The 20,775-nt window shown below is 41.2% G+C and overlaps 1 protein-coding gene across 5 annotated transcripts in view; it reads left to right on the forward strand.

The window, feature by feature from the left end:
- The window catches only part of ehbp1 (EH domain binding protein 1), a 278,859-nt gene that overhangs the window by 2,997 nt on the left and 255,087 nt on the right, over positions 1–20,775 (forward strand). For all 5 annotated transcript variants that reach the window (XM_088351022.1, XM_088351026.1, XM_088351024.1 and 2 more), the window contains exons 3-5: positions 18,446–18,503; positions 18,616–18,711; positions 19,042–19,095. In XM_088351022.1, the coding sequence (XP_088207148.1) occupies positions 18,446–18,503; positions 18,616–18,711; positions 19,042–19,095 (208 nt within the window). The remainder of the gene's footprint in view (positions 1–18,445; positions 18,504–18,615; positions 18,712–19,041; positions 19,096–20,775) is intronic.

Here is a 20,775-nt window from a genome sequence, read left to right on the forward strand (position 1 = left end):
TGGCCCACAAAAGGAAGCGATTCGAATGGACAAGAGAACACATACATTAAGAAAACTCATTTGATAAATAACTGTGACTTTTATGGAAAACACAACAATTGTAGGTGAACCCAAACCTTTGAACAGTTGTGTATATACATAATATTACGCTGTATATACCGTATTCTCACGACTGTAAGGCGCTCTGGGTTATAAGGCGCACCCCCAAAAATATTTTTTTGTCCTATATTTTCCATACATAAGGCGCACCGGACTATAAGGCGCTACAGTGGGAATGTCAACAAAATAGTGAGATAGTTCAGTCTAACGTATTACCCCTTAACATTCCGACTGATTGCAAATGAGCAAATAAGTGTCCCAGACACGTACAGACATTGTGTCTGTACAATGTCACCAATCGCTCAAATGCACCATCCACATATCATTAGGAAGGTTAAACTCTTGGGATTCAAGAAATGCCAACCAGTTCTTAGTTTTTATTTTATTTTTCGCTGGCAACTGTGCAGACAGCTAAGTAAGAATTTCTTTGTGCAGGGAAACGTGGTTCTTTACTGTGCATATGACAATAAACACTTTTAATTGAATTGAATTGAATTGAAAAATAGACTCATCAAAAAACATCAACATCAGTCTGAAACAAGATACTGGGAAAATATAAAAGCCGGAGTGGCTCACGAAAGTCGTCTTGCAGCCATCACGTTCAATACTAATATGCAACCAAGGTCCTCTTACATCCGTGAGTGGAGTAAATCCAACCGTGTAAAATATTTTCAAACTCCAAAACACGCAATAATGCTGTCAAATACAAGAAAAAATCCGCCGAGAAGCATGTGCAGCTATGGACGTTGCTTGTCGCTAGCTGTCTGTTTAGCCCCATAATTCCTGTTTACAAATACAGACTACAGTTGTAAAATATGTTACTTCGCCTAGAGAGGAAAATCTAGTCGTCGGCTGCTTGCCTTTGTTGTGAGACCTTGCGACTCAAGGTTTCTTTACTTATTCACAGCGTTCATTTCCAGCTAGCTTTCTATAGTCAGCATGTTTTTGTCCATCGCTGCCCTTTATTTTTTGAAAACAGCCACCGAATATTTCTTGGCAAATTAAGCAAACACAGTTTTAGATTTTTGTGAAAAAATACTCCAGTTTCCACTTGTCCTCGAAGCATACAGTCAGCTTTCCCATTTTTATTTACAGTCGCCATGTCAGAAATGGGGTGAGCTAAAATTCTTGAGGAAAGCCGAGGGCAAAGTGACCAAAGGGCTACTGCCATCATTTAGTGAAATGTTTTTTCTTTTTTTTTTTTCTGTACAAATTTAATGTACTGCGGTCAACAAAACTGGCGGACCACATAATGTTATTTTCATGACCGAGGCTGGGGGCAAGTAACAATTTCATCACGGCCCATAACCAACCCCCGGGTTGGACTTTGGACATGCCTGAGTTACACACATATACTCAAATGCACTGAATTGCAATTTATTAACGTCCTTCTGAAAAGATTCCAGTAAGTGGTCTATTTTGCTAATAGAAACTTAGCTTTTCCAGGAAGAGGCGCAAAAACTGTGGATATTGCAGCGAACCTTTGCCCCCCAGGCACGTATTGTGAAGCAGCTCGACCGTAGGCGGGATCGACGCAGGCCCCGGCACACCGCTTGGACCTGGGACAGATGTGTCAGGGAATGGAATGAAGACAATGTATCTTTGCAGAGTAGGAGACTGGGCGGGTTTAAACAGCTAGGGGTACACTCTGTTCCTCCCTCTCTGTCCTCCAACATGAAATATGCCTTTTGTTGCTTTTGATTAATTTTTACTTTTATAATTTACTAAATTGAAACGTTTCACGCAATTTTTAAAGTAGCACACAGTCCCAAAGTCCAATTGTATCTAAAACTGAAAGTGTTTTATTGCTTTTCATTTCAACTCTTGATAAAACGATTACATGGGTTTGTGAAGGCCACCTTTAAAATGTCATGAGTATAATAAAATGTAGTTGAAGCGTGTTCCAACTTCTAACACCTATGCATTTTTTTAGATGTATATTGGTATATTGGTATTTTTTCATTGGAGATAACAGATCATGAAAAAAAACCTGCATGATCCACTGAAACCTGCATGATCCACTGAAACAAAGCTGAGATCATTATAAAAAGAAAACAAATGTGCTTGTATCGTGTGACGATAAAGCATCAGCATCTGATATGAAAGTGTTGATTGATAAAATTGAGAATATGAATGCAAACAACACCCATAAGTATATTTATTTATTTGTGGATTTCAATCTTGATCTGCTCAAGGCAAAGCTACATACTGTGTTCTGAAAAGGTATTTGTCCCTTCCTGGTTTCTGTGTTTTTTGCATATTTATCACTCTCAAACATTTCAGATCATGAAGCCAATTTTAATATCACACAGACACGATCCAAGGAAATACAAAATGCAGTTTTGAAATGTTGATTCAAATTTTAAGGCACAGAAAAATCAAAACCTTTCTGTCAAAGAGTAGTTGCCCCCTAAACCTAATAGCGAGTCAGCCCACAATAACAGAAATCAAACGTTTACGATGAGTCACAACGCTGTAAAGGAATTTTGGTCAGCTCTTCTTTGGAAATTTGTTTCAAATCTGCAGTATTTAAGGGTTTTCTAGCATGAACTGCCCGTTTTAGGTGGCACCACAGCATCTGAATTAGATTTAAATCTGAACATTGACTCAATTACTTTTTCTCATTGGGCCAGATTGGCCTGGATTTTTTTTTTGTGCCTTAATAAATGGTATCCACATTTCTCCTTTCCTTTGGAAGGAGTGGAGAGGTGTTGTGAAAGGATAGTGGGATTGTGGACGCGTTCTTAAGGATGGGCTGGGCACTCGTATGATGCGTCGGGGGTAAACCAGCGAAAGCTGTCGGGCCCTGCTGTTGAACAAAAAAAGTGTGTTGTGTCACCCTGACCCGAGTGACATGGCCGCTTTCTGGTGTCCCATTTCATCTGGAGGGACGAAAGCATGACCAACTTGGGTGCCGAGGTGCCTAACTTGTTTGGGCAATTGGGTTGGCCATGGTCCCAAAATTTTTGTGTTTTTTTTTTATGCTATTTATTTCCCTTTTATTTTCTTTGTTATTTTATGTGTGTGTTTTGCTGTCGGTCACCCCTCTTGAGGGATATGACCAAGGTAGATAGATAATCCACATTTCAAAACTGAACTTTGTATTTCTTTGGGTCGTCCCTGTGATATCAAGATTGGTTTAAAGATCTGAAACCTTTTGATTTATAAATTTGCAAAAAGACAGAATTCAGGAAGGGCGGAAAAACTTTCATGGCACTGTTGACTGACAGAAAAAATTATGGACACGATTTAGTCTTTCATTATAAAGATATGTACTTTATTTGATATATTTTAAATATATTTTTTCTTGCAGTGCAATCTTAAAAATCTTAACCCCCAAAAATAAGTTATTAAATATGCTGTACTACCTCATGATCAGATAATTAGTGATTAAATACACAGCGGTACCTCGGTCCTCAACTAGAATGCGTTCTTGGTTGTTGGTTTACAGTGCATCCGGAAAGTATTCACAGCGCTTCACTTTTTCCACATTTTGTTATGTTACAGCCTCATTCCAAACTGTATTAATTTAATCTCTTATCTCAAAATTCTACACAAAATGCTGCATTATGACAATGTGAAAACGTTTTTTTTTTTTACTTTTTTTGAATTTATTAAAAATAGAAAACTATGAAATCACATTTACATAAGTATTCGCAGCCTTTGCCATGAAGCTCAAAATTGAGCTCAGGTGCATCTTTTTTCCACTGATCATCCTTGAGATCTTTCTACAGCTTAATTGGAGTCCACCTGCAGTAAATTCAGTTGATTGGACATGATTTGGAAAGGCAATCACCTGTCTATATAAGGTCCCACAGTTGAGTGTGCATGTCAGAGCACAAACACCAAGCATGAAGTCAAAAGAACTGTCTGTAGACCTGCGAGACAGGATTGTCTTGAGGCACAAATCTGGGGAAGGATACAGGAAAATTTCTGCTGCTTTGAAAGTCCCAATGAGCACAGTGGCCTCCATTATTCGTAAATGGAAGACATTTGGAACCACCAGGACTCTTCCTAGAGCTGGCCGGCCTTCTAAACTGAGTGATCAGGGAAGAAGGGCCTTAGTCTGGGAGGTGACCAAGAACCCGATGGTCACTCTGTCAGAGCTCCAGCGTTCCTCTGTGGAGAGAGGAGAGCCTTCCAGAAGGACAACCATCTCTGCAGCAATCCACGTATCAGGCCTGTATGGTAGAGTGGCCAGACGAAAGCCACTTCTTAGTAATGGAACATGGAAGCCCGTCTGGAATTTGCCAAAAAGCACCTGAATGACTCTCAGATCATGAGAAACAAAATTCTCTGGTCTGATGAGACAAAGATTGAACTCTTTGGTGTGAATGCCAGGCGCCATGTTTGGAGAAAACCAGGCACCGCTCATCACCAGGCCAATACCATCCCTACAGTGAAGCATGGTGGTGGCAGCATCATGCTGTGGGGATGTTTTCCAGCAGCAGGAACTGGCAGACTAGTCAGGATAGAAGGAAAAATTAATTCAGCAATATATAGAGATATCCTGGATGAAAACCTGCTCCAGAGCGCTCTTGACCTCAGGCTGGGGCGAAGGTTCATTTTTCAGCAGGACAATGACCCAAAGCACACAGCCAAGATCTCAAAAGATTGGCTTCAGAACCACTCCGCGAATGTCCTGGAGTGGCCCAGCCAGAGTCCAGACTTGAATCCGATTGAACATCTCTGGAGAGATCTGAAAATGGCTGTGCGCAAACGTCTCCCATCCAACCTGATTGAGCTTGAGACTTATTGCAAAGAAGAATGGGTAAAACTGCCTAAAGATAGGTGCGCTAAACTTGTGGGATCATATTCAAAAAGACTTGAGGCTGTTTTTGCTGCCAAAGGTGGATCAACAAAGTATTAAGCAAAGGCTGTGAATACTTATGTAAATGTGATTTCTTAGTTTTCTATTTTTAATAAATTCAAAAAAAGTAAAAAAAAAAAACTTTTTTACATTGTCATAATGAAGTATTTTGTGTAGAATTTTGAGATAAGAGATTAAATTAATACAATTTGGAATGAGGCTGTAACATAACAAAATGTGGAAAAAGTGAAGCGCTGTGAATACTTTCCGGATGCACTGTAGTTCCGAAATTTGTTTCCCCATAGGAAACAATGGTAAGTATTTTAGTCCGTTCCATCCATTAAAAAAAAAAAACCTAAAATATTAAGAAAACAGGTATCCAAACAACATTAACGACCATAAATTTGTACATACTATATAATAAACATAAAAAATAAGAAATATAAACTATTTTGTATCGGTTACATACCTTTGAACAGTGGTGTGATGGCATTCAGGAATGGATGTTTGAAACGGCAAGCACTTTTTCGCCAATAAAAGCTTCACTAATGCTATCCCCCGCCAACTCCTTGTTTTTGATAAAAATTAGAAGCAACTTTTCAATTTCCTTGATTATCTGAGTACTTTGCTAGGTAACCGCTGTCACTTCCATTGAACATTAGCTTTCTTTATCGCTTTTTTATGTTATATAAAAGTCGAAATGGTCGACTTTGCAATGCCATATTGCAAGGCGAGATCGGACACTCTAAAACCATTTTCATACTTCGCGATTATTTCCTTTTGCAGTCTAATAGTTTGCCTCACTGTTTTCCTTTATCGCTGTTGTTCTTGGGACCCATGTTCAAAAGCAACGTAAAAGCACAAACTAAGAAAAAAATGACTTCGAAAATGGCGTTGCCCTACACTCATCGACGGTCCGGATAGAAGTGGCGCTAAAGCTAGGCTAACTCACGCCGCCGAGTGCATCTCTGCTTTATTCGGCTCCATTCGGTTCCACTCGTTACGCGCCAAATCTCATTCGATTTGACTATTTTTGGTTATTTTCGGCTATTTTGACTCTGCTATTTTCGGTTGGAGGCAGCACGGCGGCGCAGTGGTTAGCGCTTGTGCGGCACAGTTCATGTCATGGGAACCTGTCGTGGGTTCAAATCCAGCTCCAGACTTCCTGTGCGGAGTTTGTATGTTCTCCCCGTGCTTGCGTGGGTTTCCTCCGGGCACTCCGGTTTCCTCCCACATTCCAAAGACATGCATTTCAGGGGAATTGGCCGGTCCAAATTGTCCCTAGGTGTGAATGAGCGAATGAGTTGTCTGTCCCTGTGTGCCCTGCGATTGGCTGGCAACCAGTTCAGGGTGTCCCCTGCCCACTGCCCGGAGATGGCTGGGATGGGCTCCAGCCCCCCCGCGACCCTAATAAGGATAAGCGGTACGGCTAATGAGATGAGATGAGATTTTCGGTTGGGCAACGAATTCCGTGTCAAGCATCGAAACATTTTTTGTGCACATTTTTTGGTTGAAGACTGATTTGGTTGAGCATTTAGGCGGTTGAGGACCGGGGTACCACTGTATACAGGACTGTCTCAGTAAATTAGAATATTGTGATAAAGTTCTTTATTTTCTGTAATGCAATTAAAAAAACAAAAATGTCATACATTCTGGATTCATTACACATCAACTGAACTATTTCAAGCCTTTTATTATTTGAATATTGCTGATTTTGGCTTACAGCGGAAAAAAACTAAAAAATCCCATCTCAAAATATTAGAATACTTCCTCAGACCAAGTAAAAAAATAATTTTATAACAGCAAAACTAAATCAAACATTTGAAAATGTCCATTGATGCACTCAGTACTTGGTTGGGAATCCTTTTGCACGGATTACTGCATCAATCCGGCGTGGCATGGAGGCAATCAGCCTGTGGCATTGCTGAGGTGTTATTGATGCCCAGGATGCTTCGATAGCGGCCTTCAGCTCAGTTGCATTTGTAGGTCTGGTGTCTTTCATCTTCTTCTTAACTATACCCCACAAATTCTCGATGGGGTTCAGGTCAGGGGAATTAGCAGGCTAATCAAGGACAGTGATGCCATGGTCAGTGCACCAGTTACTGGTGGTTTTGGCACTGTGGGCAGGTGCCAGATCATGCTGGAAAATGAAATCCTCATCTCCATAGAGCTTTTCAGCAGATGGAAGCATGTAGTGCTCTAAAATCTCTTGGTACACAGTTGCATTTACTCTGGACTTGATGAAACACAGTGGACCAACACCAGCAGCTGACATGGCTCCCCAAACCATTGCTGACTGTGGGAACTTCACACTGGATTTCAAGCAACTTGGATTTTGCTCCTCTCCAGCCTTTCTCCAGACTCTGGCGCCTTGACTTCCAAATGAAATGCAAAACTTGCTTTCGTCTGAAAAGAGGACTTTGGACCACTCTGCAACTGTCCAGTGCTTCTTCTCCATAGCCCAAGTCAGACGCTTCTTCCGTTGTCTTGAGTTCAGAAGTGGCTTGACCATGGGAATACGGCTATTGTAGCCCATTTCCCGGACACGTCTGTGAACTGTGGCTTTTGATACCTGGACTCCAGCTTCAGCCCACTGTCTTTGAAGCTCCCCCAAATTGTGGAAGCGGCTCTTCTTCACAATTTTGTTAAGGCTGCGGTCATCTCTCTTGGTTGTGCAGCGTTTCCGGCCACATTTTTCCCTTCCAACAGACTTTTTGTGGATATGCTTTGAAACTGCACTCTGTGAACAGCCTGCTCTTTGAGAAATTTCTTTTTGTGTCTTACCCTCCTGATGGAGGGTATCAATGATGGTCCTCTGGACAGCAGTCAGATCAGCAGTCTTCCCCATACTTGTGATTTAGTTTACTGAACCAAGCTGAGTGTTTTTAAGGCTCAGGAAACCCTCGCAAGGTGTTTCGAGTTAATTAGATGATTCAGGTGATTAGTTGAATAGCCTACTTGTATACTTTTTCATGATATTCTAATATTTTGAGATAGGATTTTTGAGTTTTCTTAAGCTGTAAGCCAAATTCAGCAATATTAAAATAATAAAAGGCTTGAAATAGTTCAGTTGATGTGTAATGAATCCAGAATGTATGACATTTTTGTTTTTTTTAATTGCATTACAGAAAATAAAGAACTTTATCACAATATTCTAATTTTCTGAGACAGTCCTGTATATATTGTACCCAGCTGCTGCCAACTAGTATGGATGAATGTTACGGTTACACGGCTGTAAGAAAGAAAACATACTGAACAATGGAATGCTCTTTTTCCATTGATAAAATTTCCTGAGGCATATTAGACAAGGCCTCATGGCACACTAGTGTTTTAGAGAACACGTTGGAGACAACAGATCATGAAAAAAAACCTGCATGATCCATGTGATATACGAGGTCAATTTTCATGGTAACATATTTGTCTTATGGTTTAAGTACGAAAAAATGTGCCGATCTTGGAAATGATTGCAGATTTGGATTATTTGTTGAATTATGTTTAAATTATTAGTATTATAATTATCTTTATCATTCATAACATCATTGTGAACATATTTTGAAACAGAAAAGGTATTGCTTGGAGGCTGACCCAAGTTGTAAGTGCATCAGAACAATAATATAATGAAAAAATGAGTGCAATGCAATTTAGCAGCAACAAAATTTCAAAATAAGACAATAAATAAGATTAGAAAACCTATTCTTTACATACAGCAGGCAATCTTTTTTTTTGTGCTCTTGTTTAGGGTGGTGATGCCCCTTGGGAAGAAACTGTCTCTGACACTGTTAGTCCTAGTCTTAAGGGACCTGTTGCACCTACCAGAGGGCAGCAGGTCAAAAAAGGTGGTGGCCAGGGTGAGATTAGTCCTTTATGCGGTATTGCAAGACTGCAATGTCTTTCATTAGTTTATATTACATTTTATAATCAAAATAATGAAATAGTTGTCAAATCTACAGACAATATCTGAGTTCTCCTTTTCTGTTTACGAAATACTTAAACCTGGAGATTCTGTCTTTTAAAATTTGCTCTGGCCTTAATTGTTACCCTTTTTTCAGTCCCAGGTGATCTCTCAGGTCATGTAGCCCAAGACAATAAATTACCTTCGTGGCTTAAAAGAGGTGTCACCTTTCCTTCCCTCTCTATTGTCTTCCACTTGAATGTCATTCAGATCGAGGTAAGATCAGGCCTAAAAAATACAGCACAGCCCGACCCGCCTGAGAGTATAAAACCCTAAACCTGATAGATTAACTTGATTTGAGCGACCAAACCCAAAAAAAACCCCTGAATTTTCACACTTTATTTTTGGGAAGGAAAGGTGATTTTGTCTGTCTCTTACAACGAAAAGCCCGGCGCCAAGGTGCGGAGCATGCACGTTATACCTTGACAACCTCGCAAGGGTGATTTTTGCCGTGTCCGATAACAAACAGCCCGACGCCGAGGTGCGCACTTTGGCGCTGAAGTGTGCAACATGCACACTACCCTGATGACCTCGCAAAGCTGATTTTTGCCATCTCCGACAACAAACAGCCTGGCGCTGACGTGCGCTCTTTGGCTTAGAAATGCACAGCATGGACTCTATTCCAACTACCTCGCATTCAAGGTGTTCGTTGTCGGAGATGGCAAAAATCGCCCTTCCAAACTTGTCAGGGTAGTGTGTATACTGTGCAGATCCTCCACAGAGGAAAATCAGCGAGAGATAGAGGCCCGGCTTCATGATTGACATTCCTTCCAGGAAGTAATCGGCAGCTAAAGAAATCAATGCCTTAATAATACTTCTTCATACTTGTTTTATATTGAAATGTTGCATTGAATTGGAAAAGGTCTTACATTTTTCACAACTTCATTAAGTGCCTGCTATTTTGCTGTGATTCAAAAGAAACAAGGAGGCCTTTTTTTCACTTATTGAAGATATGATTATAGGACATTATTTTATACGTTAACTGGGAGGTAATATACCAATGTCAGCAAATGTTTCCTGTATTTTGGTGTTTTATTTCAATATAGTTAACATGTAAACGTTGACATGTGAATTGAATATAATGTTGTTTCATTGTTAACTGGGCATGTAAAGCCCTTTGAGACTTGTTTAAAGAAGGTTGTAGTGTCATCAATATGACAAACAGCTAAACTACCAGAGAAAGGACGTGACCGCACTGTCGTCTTATTAAACTTAAATTTCCTTCTTTGGATGGTAAAAACTTCAACAATACAATAATGTGCAATGAGACAATTTGATAATTTGTTTGCAAATATAAAGTGCATAAACTTTACATCTGTACGAACTATTGCAAAATAGAGTGCTTTGAAAAAGTATTCACCCCGTTCATGTTTTCTGTGTTTTTTGCACATTTCTTGCTCACAAAGGATTCAGATCACCAAACCAGTTTCAATATCAGACAGAGACAACCCAAGGAAATACAAAATGCAATTTTGAAATGTTGATTCTATTTGTTAGTGCACACACAAAATAATCTAAACCTTTTTGAAAAAGTAATTCCCCCTTAACCTAATGACTCCCAACACGGCAAAAAAAAAACCAACCCGGCGCCGATCGAAGGCTACGCGTCACGTTGAGAGGTTCGCGTGTCAAATGATTTCATTTTTATGGTTTATACTGGCTGAATAAATACAATACAATACAATGCGGGCAGCACGGCGGCGCAGTGGTTAGCGCATGTGCGGCACAGTTCATGTCATGGGAACCTCCTGCGTGGGTTCAAATCCAGCTCCAGACTTCCTGTGCGGAGTTTGTATGTTCTCCCCGTGCTTGCGTGGGTTTCCTCCGGGCACTCCGGTTTCCTCCCACATTCCAAAAAACATGCATTTCAGGTGAATTGGCCGGTCCAAATTGTCCCTAGGTGTGAATGAGCGAGTGAGTTGTCTGTCCCCGTGTGCCCTGCGATTGGCTGGCAACCAGTTCAGGGTGTCCCCTGCCCACTGCCCGATGATTGCTGGGATGGGCTCCAGCACCCCCGCGACCCTACTGAGGATAAGCGGTAGAGCTAATGAGATGAGATGAGATGAGACAATACAATGCCAGTTGGGCCACCTTTTACAGCAATAACAGAAATCATCCATCCATGGATGTGATGGATGGATGGAGTCTTTCACAATGCTGAGTTTTGGCCCCCTTCTTTGCAACCTTGTTTCAAATATACCATATTGGTGGGTTTATTAGCATGAACTGCCCGTTTAAGTTCACACCACATTATCTCTATTGGATTTAAATCCAGATATTGACATGGCCTTCATTTTTTTTTTTTTGAGCCATTCATAGGTGGACTTGCTTGTGGGTTTTAAATCGTTATCCTGGTGCATGATCCAAAAGAGCTTGAGATTGAGGTCAAGAGATGATGGCGGGAAATTCTCCTTCAGGATTTTCCGGTAAACACCAGAATTCATAATTCTGTCAACCATATTAAATTGTCTTGGTCTATGCTTTACTGTTGGGATCATGTTCTTTTTGTCAGAAGTTGTGCCGTAGTGCCGTTTTAACGCCAGATATAACAGGCTGCACAGCGTACACCAGGGGTCTGCAACCTTTTGGGTGTGGAGTGCCACTTACAAATTTCCTTGTAAATCAGTGTGCCACACCAAGATTAATGACTCGTACAATCATTTTTTTTATATCCAACAGAGCTGTAATTTTACACCAGTCCCAATATATAAAATGGATATAAATTGATTTTACCTGCCAAAATATGACTCCCCTGCTAAAATGGACTCTGTTTGAGATACTTACTGTTGACTTCTAGGGGAACCTTCTGTGACATAAATATGTCAACACAGTGATTTTGAAGAGCTTCAGAACGTTTTTCATAATATTACCATTATTATTTATAATAGTAGTAGTAATAAAACGAACTAGATTTGTCGAACACCTATTCAGTAACACATCACAAAGTGGAGGTATTCCTCTGTAGTTGGATCCCAAAGCCAAAAAAAACATAATAGGTTTAAAGTGTGTCTTACTTTGCAAACAGTATAGGCAGGGAAGTCCGATTTTAAATAAAATAAAAAACCCGATTTGTTTGGACTGCGGGATCCAACTCAACCAGGGTTTCATTCACAATAAAATACATTACATATGGCTATTATAGTACATCAAATAAAGGCTATTTGTGTACAATTAGTTGTGATCGTGGATATCATAGTGTACATTGATTTGTCTCCGGTGTTGGTGATTTTTGCATCCGCGTTAACAAACGCATTTTGTAGAATACGATCGCGCTTTATTGTTTTAATAAACGTGTTAATTAATTTATTATTTCAGTTCGCTCGCTTTAGTGTTTTAATAAACTTATTATATAGAATATGATCGCTTTTGTCGGAAGCGCAGCAGAATGCGCGTTCACGCGAGGGGGGGAGGATTTTGAAGGTGAGTCAGATTTAGGCACTACGCCCTACCTGGACACAGCGCGTTTTAATGTTTCTTGAATTCATGTTCATGTTTCGTCTCGTAATGACGTTTAACACTTGACGTGTGAAGTACAATGCTCTCGAGGCATAATGCACAAACAGCACAGTCATTTTTTGCAGAAAAATCCCCAGTCAACTGTCCACGCTGGCTGAAAAGGAGATTCGTTCATTTATCGTGCGCCGTTGTTTCTGTGGGAGGGTTATAACACAGATCTCTCCTCTGCGAGGCACCGCGCAGACATGTTCTCACCTTAAAGCCGCTAAACAACACAGCGCGCTATGAAAATGTCTAAATTTCAGGTAAAAATGCGCATTAAAAAAAAATCATTAGAAAAGAATAGAGAATATACCTTTATTGTCATTGTTACAAAATGGGTTAACATATTGTGACAACGAAATTGGGCATGACACTCCAGTTCACACATTCACAGTGAGGTAAAAAAGCCAAGAAGATAAAGGAACAGAGAAGATAAGGTTATAAAACAAGGAGGATACAGGAGGTATATAGTTATAATTTACACAATATTTACACAAGAAATGTCGGCATGTAGGATGTTAAATACAGTTTGGTATCGTAATACAGTTTGGTATCGTAAGGGTTTGTGCAATTATGTTGCAAAAATAGTCATCATAGTGCAAAAAATAGTCAACATATGCATTTGGTGCAAAAAAAGTCATCATAGTGCAAAAAAATAGTCAACATTGTGCAAGGTGAGAGCAGTAAACATAGTGCAGTCAACATGTGCAAGAAACATAGACATGAGTACCATTTTACGTTCGTATGAGGTAGTGTTTTTGCAAGAGTTTTTCAGTTTTTTTGTGCGGTGTCTGTTTAGGGTGGTAATGGCTCTGGGGAAGAAACTGTCTGAGTCTGTTTGTTTTTGTTTTGTGTGACCTGTAGCGCTTGCCGGAAGGCAGCAGGTCGAAGAGGTGGTGGCCGGGGTGAGAAAAGTCCTTGATGATGTTTTCTGCTCTGCTGAGGTAGCGAGAGCAGGCAATGTCCTCCAGACTGTGCAGAGAGCAACCGACGATTTTCTGGGCTGTTTTGATGACCCTCTGGAGCATTTTCCTGTCTGCTGCTGTGCACCCAGCATACCACACCGTAATGCAGTATGTTAGAATGCTCTCCACTGTGGCTTTGTAAAAGGACACCTGCAGCTGCTGTTTTAGATGATTTTTCCTGAGCACTCTCAGGAAATGCAGTCGCTGCTGGGCCTTCCCTACCACCGCTCTGGTGTTAGGGGCCCAGGAGAGGTCGTCGGAGATGTGCACACCCAGAAATTTGAAGGAGTGGACTCTCTCTACACAGTCTCCTTTTATGATGAGTGGTGCTGGATTCCTGCCATTTCTTCTGAAGTCCACTATCAGTTCTTTTGTTTTTGTGGTGTTCAGTATGAGGTGGTTTTCCGAACACCACGTAGACAGTGACTCCACCTCATCCCTGTACGCCGCCTCGTCCCCTTCAGAGATGAGGCCGATCAAGGTGGTATCGTCGGCGAACTTAATGATTGTGTTTGTGGGGTGGGTCGGTGAGCAGTCGGAGGTGTAGAGGGTAAAAAGCAGGGGGCTCAGTGCACAACCTTGAGAGGAGCCAGTGTTCAGTTAGGGTGGGAGAGACGTGGTTACCGAGTTTTATGGACTGTGGGCGGTTTGAGAGGAAGTCTATTATTCAGTGGCAGATGGAGGGAGAGAGTCCTAGGTGTGTGAGTTTCTCCACCAGGATCTCCGGGATAATGGTGTTGAAGGCTGAGCTGAAGTCCAGAAAGAGCATTCTGACGTAGCTCCCCCGGTGGTCCAGGTGTTTCAGCACGGTGTGAAGTGCTGTGTTTATGGCGTCGTCAGTGGAGCGGTTTGCCCTGTAGGCAAACTGGTGGTGGTCCAGTGTGAGTGGCAGGGAGTTTTTGATGTACTGGGACACTAACCTCTCGAAGCACTTTATGACCACAGGCGTAAGAGTGACAGGCCTGTAGTCGTTGAGGCTTTCCACTGCTGACTTTTTGGGGATGGGAATGATGGTGGAGGTTTTGAGGCAATGTGGGACGGTCGCCTGTGACAGGGACCGGTTGAAGATGGTGGTGAAGACCCCATCCAGTGCATCGGAACAGTCCCTGAGTACCCTCCCTGGTACTCCATCCGGGCCAGCTGTCTTCCTGGGGTTTATAGTTTTCAGCACACACCTGACTTCATGCTCCTGAAATGTGAGTGTGTTGCTGCTGGTTGTTGTGATGTGGCTGTCTGTGGCCTTTCAGCTTCAAAGCGAGCAAAGAACTGATTAAGGTCCGCAGCTAGTGAAGCATCAGCCTCAACAGTTGCCAGGTTGTGGCCTCTGAAGTTAGTGATGTGTTGAAGACCTTGCCACATCCTCCTCGGGTCATTTCCAGCGAAGAGGTGCTCGATCCTCCTCGTGTAGGCTGCCTTTGCTTTCTTAAAGCCTCTCTTCGGGTCAGCCCTGGCCACACTGTAAAGAGCCTTGTCTCCAGACCTGAAGGCGGTGGTGCGGTGTTTGAGGAGGGTGAGCACCTCGCTGGACAGCCAGGGTTTTTGGTTTGGGTAGACTTTGATTCTTTTATTTACTGTGACTTCATCCGTGCAGTATCGAATGTAGGATAAAACAGTGTCAGTCAATTTCTGGAGGTCATGGTGTTGAAATACCTCCCAGCAAGTTTGATGAAAACAGTCCTGTAGCTGAGAGAGGGCTCCCTCAGGCCATGTTTGTGTTGTCCTTGTTACAGGCTTTGTTTTTCTCCGGATGGGGGTGTTTGAGGGGGTGAGGGACAGACATAGGTGATCGGAATTGACTAGGTGGGGGTGGGGGGAAGCATTATTTGCGTTTTTGATGTTGCTGTATACGCGGTCCAAAGTTTCCCCGCCCTTGTTGCACAGTTCACATGTTGAAAGAATTTTGGAAGTACAGTCCTTAAACATGCCTTATTAAAGTCGCCAGCGATAATGAAAGCTCCGACGGGATGTGCAAACTATTGTTTGTTGATGGCAGCGAGCAGGAGGTTTAGCGCTGTGCTAGCGTTAGCATCCGGAGGGATGTAAACAGCTATCACAATGAAAACAGTTAGCTCTCTCGGTAGATAGAATGGTCTACACCAGGGGTCGGGAACCTATGGCTCGCGAGCCATATATGGCTCTTTCTATGAATATCTATGGCTCAGAGACAAATTTGATTGCATGCAAAATTTCTCCATCTTGTTCAAAACTTGAGTTGTTCATCCTATTCAGGTACACGCAAATCCAATCCAAAACTAAGTATCCGACGTTACTTCGCAGTATATATAGCGCACATTTTTCACTACAATTTACAGTCAAGGTGTCACACAAAAAAGGGGGGAAAAAACTCGTTTTGGCTTTACAACGCTAAAGAATCCTTTATATAAAAGTTCACTATATGATCCGTGTTCAGTGTTCAGATACCTTATGATGAATCCACAGAACACACTGTAAATACGCCAAAACACCGGAAGAGAACTTAGTCTTTTGATTGGGTGAGTGGGAGGGATGGGTGGAGCCATGCAAAAAGCGCAAGCACTCCTCCCATCTCTCGCCCTACGCCATCTGCGCCAAAAGTGAGCTCATCAGGCTCCCTATTTGCAGAATGTTGTGACGTTTTTACACAATAACTGCTTGCATCTGGTTTTGAAACCAATATGTATGAAAAAAAAGGGTCAAAATGAGTTTAACCAATCTTGAGTAATTGCAAGAAAGAGACAAGTTTAAAGTGGTATGTTTGTTGATTTTGGGACAGGGGCTCTGGCATTATTCTCTTTTCATATTTTTTATCAAATCATCAAAAATAAATGTGCTGAAGACTAAGCTTTTGTCTGGGGTGCGGGTTTAGCAATTTTGTAAATTTGTCTCATAATATATGGTGTGGCTCTTTCCCAAAATAAAATTAATATTTTTTGCTTTTATGGCTCTTTGAGTCCAAAAGGTTCCCGACCCCTGGTCTACACGATACAGCTAGAAACACTATATCGGGGGAGCAGTGTGTATCAATGATTCTGCTGTAATTGCACTACGCGTTATGCACGTAAACGCATAGTTCCCCACCTCCTTTTTTTACCGGAGTCTTCGTTGCGGTCGTGTCGGTGTAGCGTGCGTCCCGCTAGCTGGACTAAAAGATAAGACTGTCAGAATAGATGAGCAAAGTTATTCGCAACGTAGTGCTTAGAGATTAGTCCAAGTTATAATAATAGTGCAATAAAAAGTAGTGTAATAACATTAGTAGGTAGGTATTGTTGGATACATTAATCAAAACATGACACACAAAAAAAAACTAATGCTGAGAGTGAGCATGGCCAAATATGGTCACCTTACGCCACCTCCCCTAAGAAAATTTGACAGATCTATTTCTGCCAACCTTTGCTTAAAGGTTTGCACCGTATTTGCGGTTTTCAAACGCCTCTCAGTTCAAACAAATCGGTTCTCGACCAAAAATTTTGAGAAATTCTTGCTTCGCTTTTCGTTCAAAAAATCGGAGTTCAAACGCCGGTACGCTAGGGGTGATGCTGAGCGGCGTACGGGTGTAGATTGCCCCCACCCCTTGTGAAGAACTGTTGTCACGTGAGCGCGCACTCCTTTTTGCTTTTTTTTTTAATATCGGTGAACGGAGTGTTTTAACCCCTAATTATGCCTCGGAAGAAGGTCGGTGCAAGCAGCAAAGTTGCTACAGGTGAAAAAAGCGTCTGGATCCGCGGGTCAAGCCAAGACTCCTTGATCACAAAAATACTGCAATTTCGTACGAAGCTGTTGGTATCTATCCGCAGCTCAAGTTCCCTGATTTTGTGAACAATGGATCTGGCATTGGTCAGGAAAATACTCTGAAGCTCTTGTCGGTGTGGTCGCCTTCTTAGCTTCTCCGCTAGGCCGCCCCAACAGCCTCGTTTTTGCTTACGTTCCCTCCGCCGTCTCCGTCGGCAGATCACCCAGGGAGATCCCGGTGGTCTTCATATGTCCTTTGGGATGTTGTTGTTGGTGTTGTAGTCGTGAAATGAGTCGAAGTCTAATCTTAGACCCAGGCGACTTAAGGTGATTGTTGCTGAGCAAGTATTTATCAAAGAAAAGATGAGAGATAAACAAGAACACTAAACTTACTTTACCGTGCGCTCGCGTGCCACTGGTTAAATATTTGTGACATAGGTTGCCGACCCCTGGCGTACACCTTCTAAAAAGTTCGATTTTTGACTCATCAGTCCACAGAATGTTTCTCAAATTCTCAAGCAAAATCAAGATGCTTTTTGGCAAATGTGAGACGTGGTTTTTTGTGTGACGGCAGTTGTTTTCGCTTGGAAACTTTCCCATGGATGCGATTTTTGGCCCTTGTCTTTCTTATAATGAAGTCATGAACACTGACCTTAACTGAGGCCAGTGAGGCTTGCATTTCCCTGAATGTTTTTCGAGGTTCCTTTGTACCCTTTTGAATGAGCCGTTGTCACAATTTTGGCGTAATCTTAGTTGGTCAACCACTCCTGGGAAGAGTTGCCACTGTCCCAGCTTTCTCCACTCTTGGAAAATGTCAGGTTACTTTTTCACATGGGGTCAGATAGGTCTTGAGTTTTTGTGTGCCTAAATATAGTAAATGGAATTAACATTTCAAAACTGCATTTTGTATTTACTTGGGTTATCTATGTGTAATAATAAAATAGGTCTGATGATCTTTGTGAGTGAAAAATATGCAAAAAAATCCGGAAGAGGGCAAATAGGTTTTCAAATAGATTGTTCAGCCAAAACAACGATGGTCAACGTGGAACCGTGAGTAAAATTTGTGTGATTATGAGACAAAACTTATTTTTGTTGTTGTCACTTATGATCCTAGAGACTAGGATCGGGTGCTCTCACTGCCAGTGACATCAGTTATAATGGTATACTTCCTTACAACTTTGGTGTTATGAGCACCCATACCTGGATTTTACATTGGCTGAAAAAAATGCGTATTTATTTATTCTGTGTGGCCGAGTACTAAACGATCCAAGACCTGGTATAGGTCTGCGGTCTGGTAGTTGCCGACCACTGGTTTATCTCAATAGTCATGTATAACACTATAGTTATACATTTTCAAGTTCACTGTTTGATATTTTTGTTTTCCGTTCAACACAATTCTGTCTTTTATTTCAGGCAACCAGACAAACTGGTGGTTGTTTGGACGCGCAGAAGTCGTCGGAAATCCTCCAAGGTTTGCCCTCACCACAATTATACCTAAATTAACTTGTAACCTTGGATGCTCCATCCCCTGTTTTACTTTATTTTTGTTAACAAATGCTGATTGTGTTTATCCTGACCCGTAGTCTCACAGCTGGCAGCCTGGCATCAAAAACCCATATCGAGGTGTAGTGGTGTGGCCTGTGCCAGAGAACATTGAAATCACTGTCACTCTTTTTAAGGTACATTTTTTTGGGTTTGGGTTTAACTACCACATGGTTATCCTGCTGCTTGTCAAATTGTGTCTGTGTATGAAATGGCCATTTTATTAAATGGGTTTTGCATGAACTCTTCGACTTGTATTTTAAGTTCAGAAGTGAGTTCAGAAGTGAGACATGTGCTCTGTTATATGCTTTTTTCCAAATCAAAGGAAATAAACTATTGTTGTTGTTTTATTGTGACAAACTTGTGAAAAACAAGATTTTTATGTATTTTTGTAGTTTTATTTTTGTGTGCATTTAAGTGAGAGTTTTAATTCAATGATAACAGAACAGTCATCTTTGCATTTACAGGACCCTCATGCTGAGGAGTTTGAAGACAAAGAATGGACGTTTGTTATTGAAAACGTGAGTGATCCTTTCTGTACATACCAGATACATTTACACCAGTTTATTCTAAAACTAATAAATGTGCATCTGCAGTGCCATCAAGTTATGAATGGGAGTATTGTGTTTACCAAACGTGTAGGTTATTCCACCGTGTGGTCAAAAAGGATATTACAGTCCTGTTGCGGAAGTAGTGCTTTTTTTAAATGGCATTGAGTAACATTTAACTGAACGAGCATAAAAGTAAGGTTGATGGTAGGATACATAGATTGATCACTTTAATCAAATTGGCCAATGCATAAAAATCACGCATCTCGCATCAAAACTTACTTTTTTAAGAGCTCCACAATTAGTACCAATAGCAAAGTATTTACCAAGCCAGGAATGAATAATTTGTGAGTTGTTTTTTCTTCAGGTCCACATAGTTCTGAAAAAAATGCCTCTTATGCCAAGCAAACAACAGTTTTGTTAATTTTTACTAACACATAATAGTGCATTTGATGACTCTCATTGATGGGAGTATTATTTAGTAGTGTCCCCATGAAAAAGAAATCTCAATTCTAATGGGAAACAAAGATATTCTTACAAACCTGTTGACTGTGTGACATGTGTTAAGCGTATGTCTTTTTTCCTGTTAAGCTTGCTTAGTAGAAAGTCCTCACTTTCTCTTTGTAAATATAGGAAAGGAAGCCACATCAAATTGTTGCTTATTTGTGTGTGTTTTCATTTGGAACGTCAATGAAAACAATTGTTTGATTCAGTTTTACAGTGACAACTTTTCAACACTTGATTTTAAAATGAACTTTACAACTGCATGACTTGTCTAGTCCACCCCCATGTCTTCTTGAAGACTAAAACAACATTTCTTTTCTCCAGGGGTCTTCGCATTCTTCTATTCTCAGGGATGCCAATAACGTCGATTTTAATCGTTGACTAGTCACTTGTTAAGGCGGCACTGATTAGTGCATCTGCAGAACAGTTCTGAGGTCATGGGTTCAAATCCAGCTACCAGCCTTCCTGTGTGGGGTTTGCATGTTTTCCCTGTGCTTGCGTGGGTTTTCTCCGGTCACTTCGGTTTCCTCCCACATTCCAAAAACATGCATGTCAGGTGAATTGGCCGGTCAAAATTGTCCCGAGGTGTGAATGAGTGAGTGAGTTGTCTGTCTGTCTGCCCTGCAACTGTCTGGCAACCAGTTAAGGGGTCCCCTGCCCACTGCCCGAAGATAGCTGGAATGGGCTCCAGCGACCCTAGTGAGGATAAGCGGTGCAGAAAATGGATGGATGAATAGTCACTGGCTATTGAAACAAGTAGTAAAATAATTGGATAATTATTATTTTTTTCCTAAATTTAGCATGAAGTCGATTAAAATATATTGCAAATGACAATAAACACCCCCAAAAAAAGAACAATTAGGCACTGTGCTTGGTCAGCAGTACATAAATACACGTTTGTCCATTTTTTTAGGGACAGGCAAATATATAATGAATTCAAATCAAGTAGACATTTTTATCCCTGTAAATGGCAGCTGCAGGAAAAAGTAAACTAAACAAATATGATGTTCAAAACTACTTAACGCTTTTCAACAGTGTATTTTTTGGTCTGCATGCATTTAATTTCAAATAGGGTTTGTCCGGCACATACCGACATAACGCTCAATCTCTCTTTTATGCTGCAATATACGCGTATTTAATTTTGCTTGA

Source organism: Urocampus carinirostris, chromosome 13, assembly GCF_059441175.1.
Source record: "Urocampus carinirostris isolate Australia breed hairy pipefish chromosome 13, RoL_Ucar_1.0, whole genome shotgun sequence".
NCBI lineage: Eukaryota > Metazoa > Chordata > Actinopteri > Syngnathiformes > Syngnathidae > Urocampus > Urocampus carinirostris.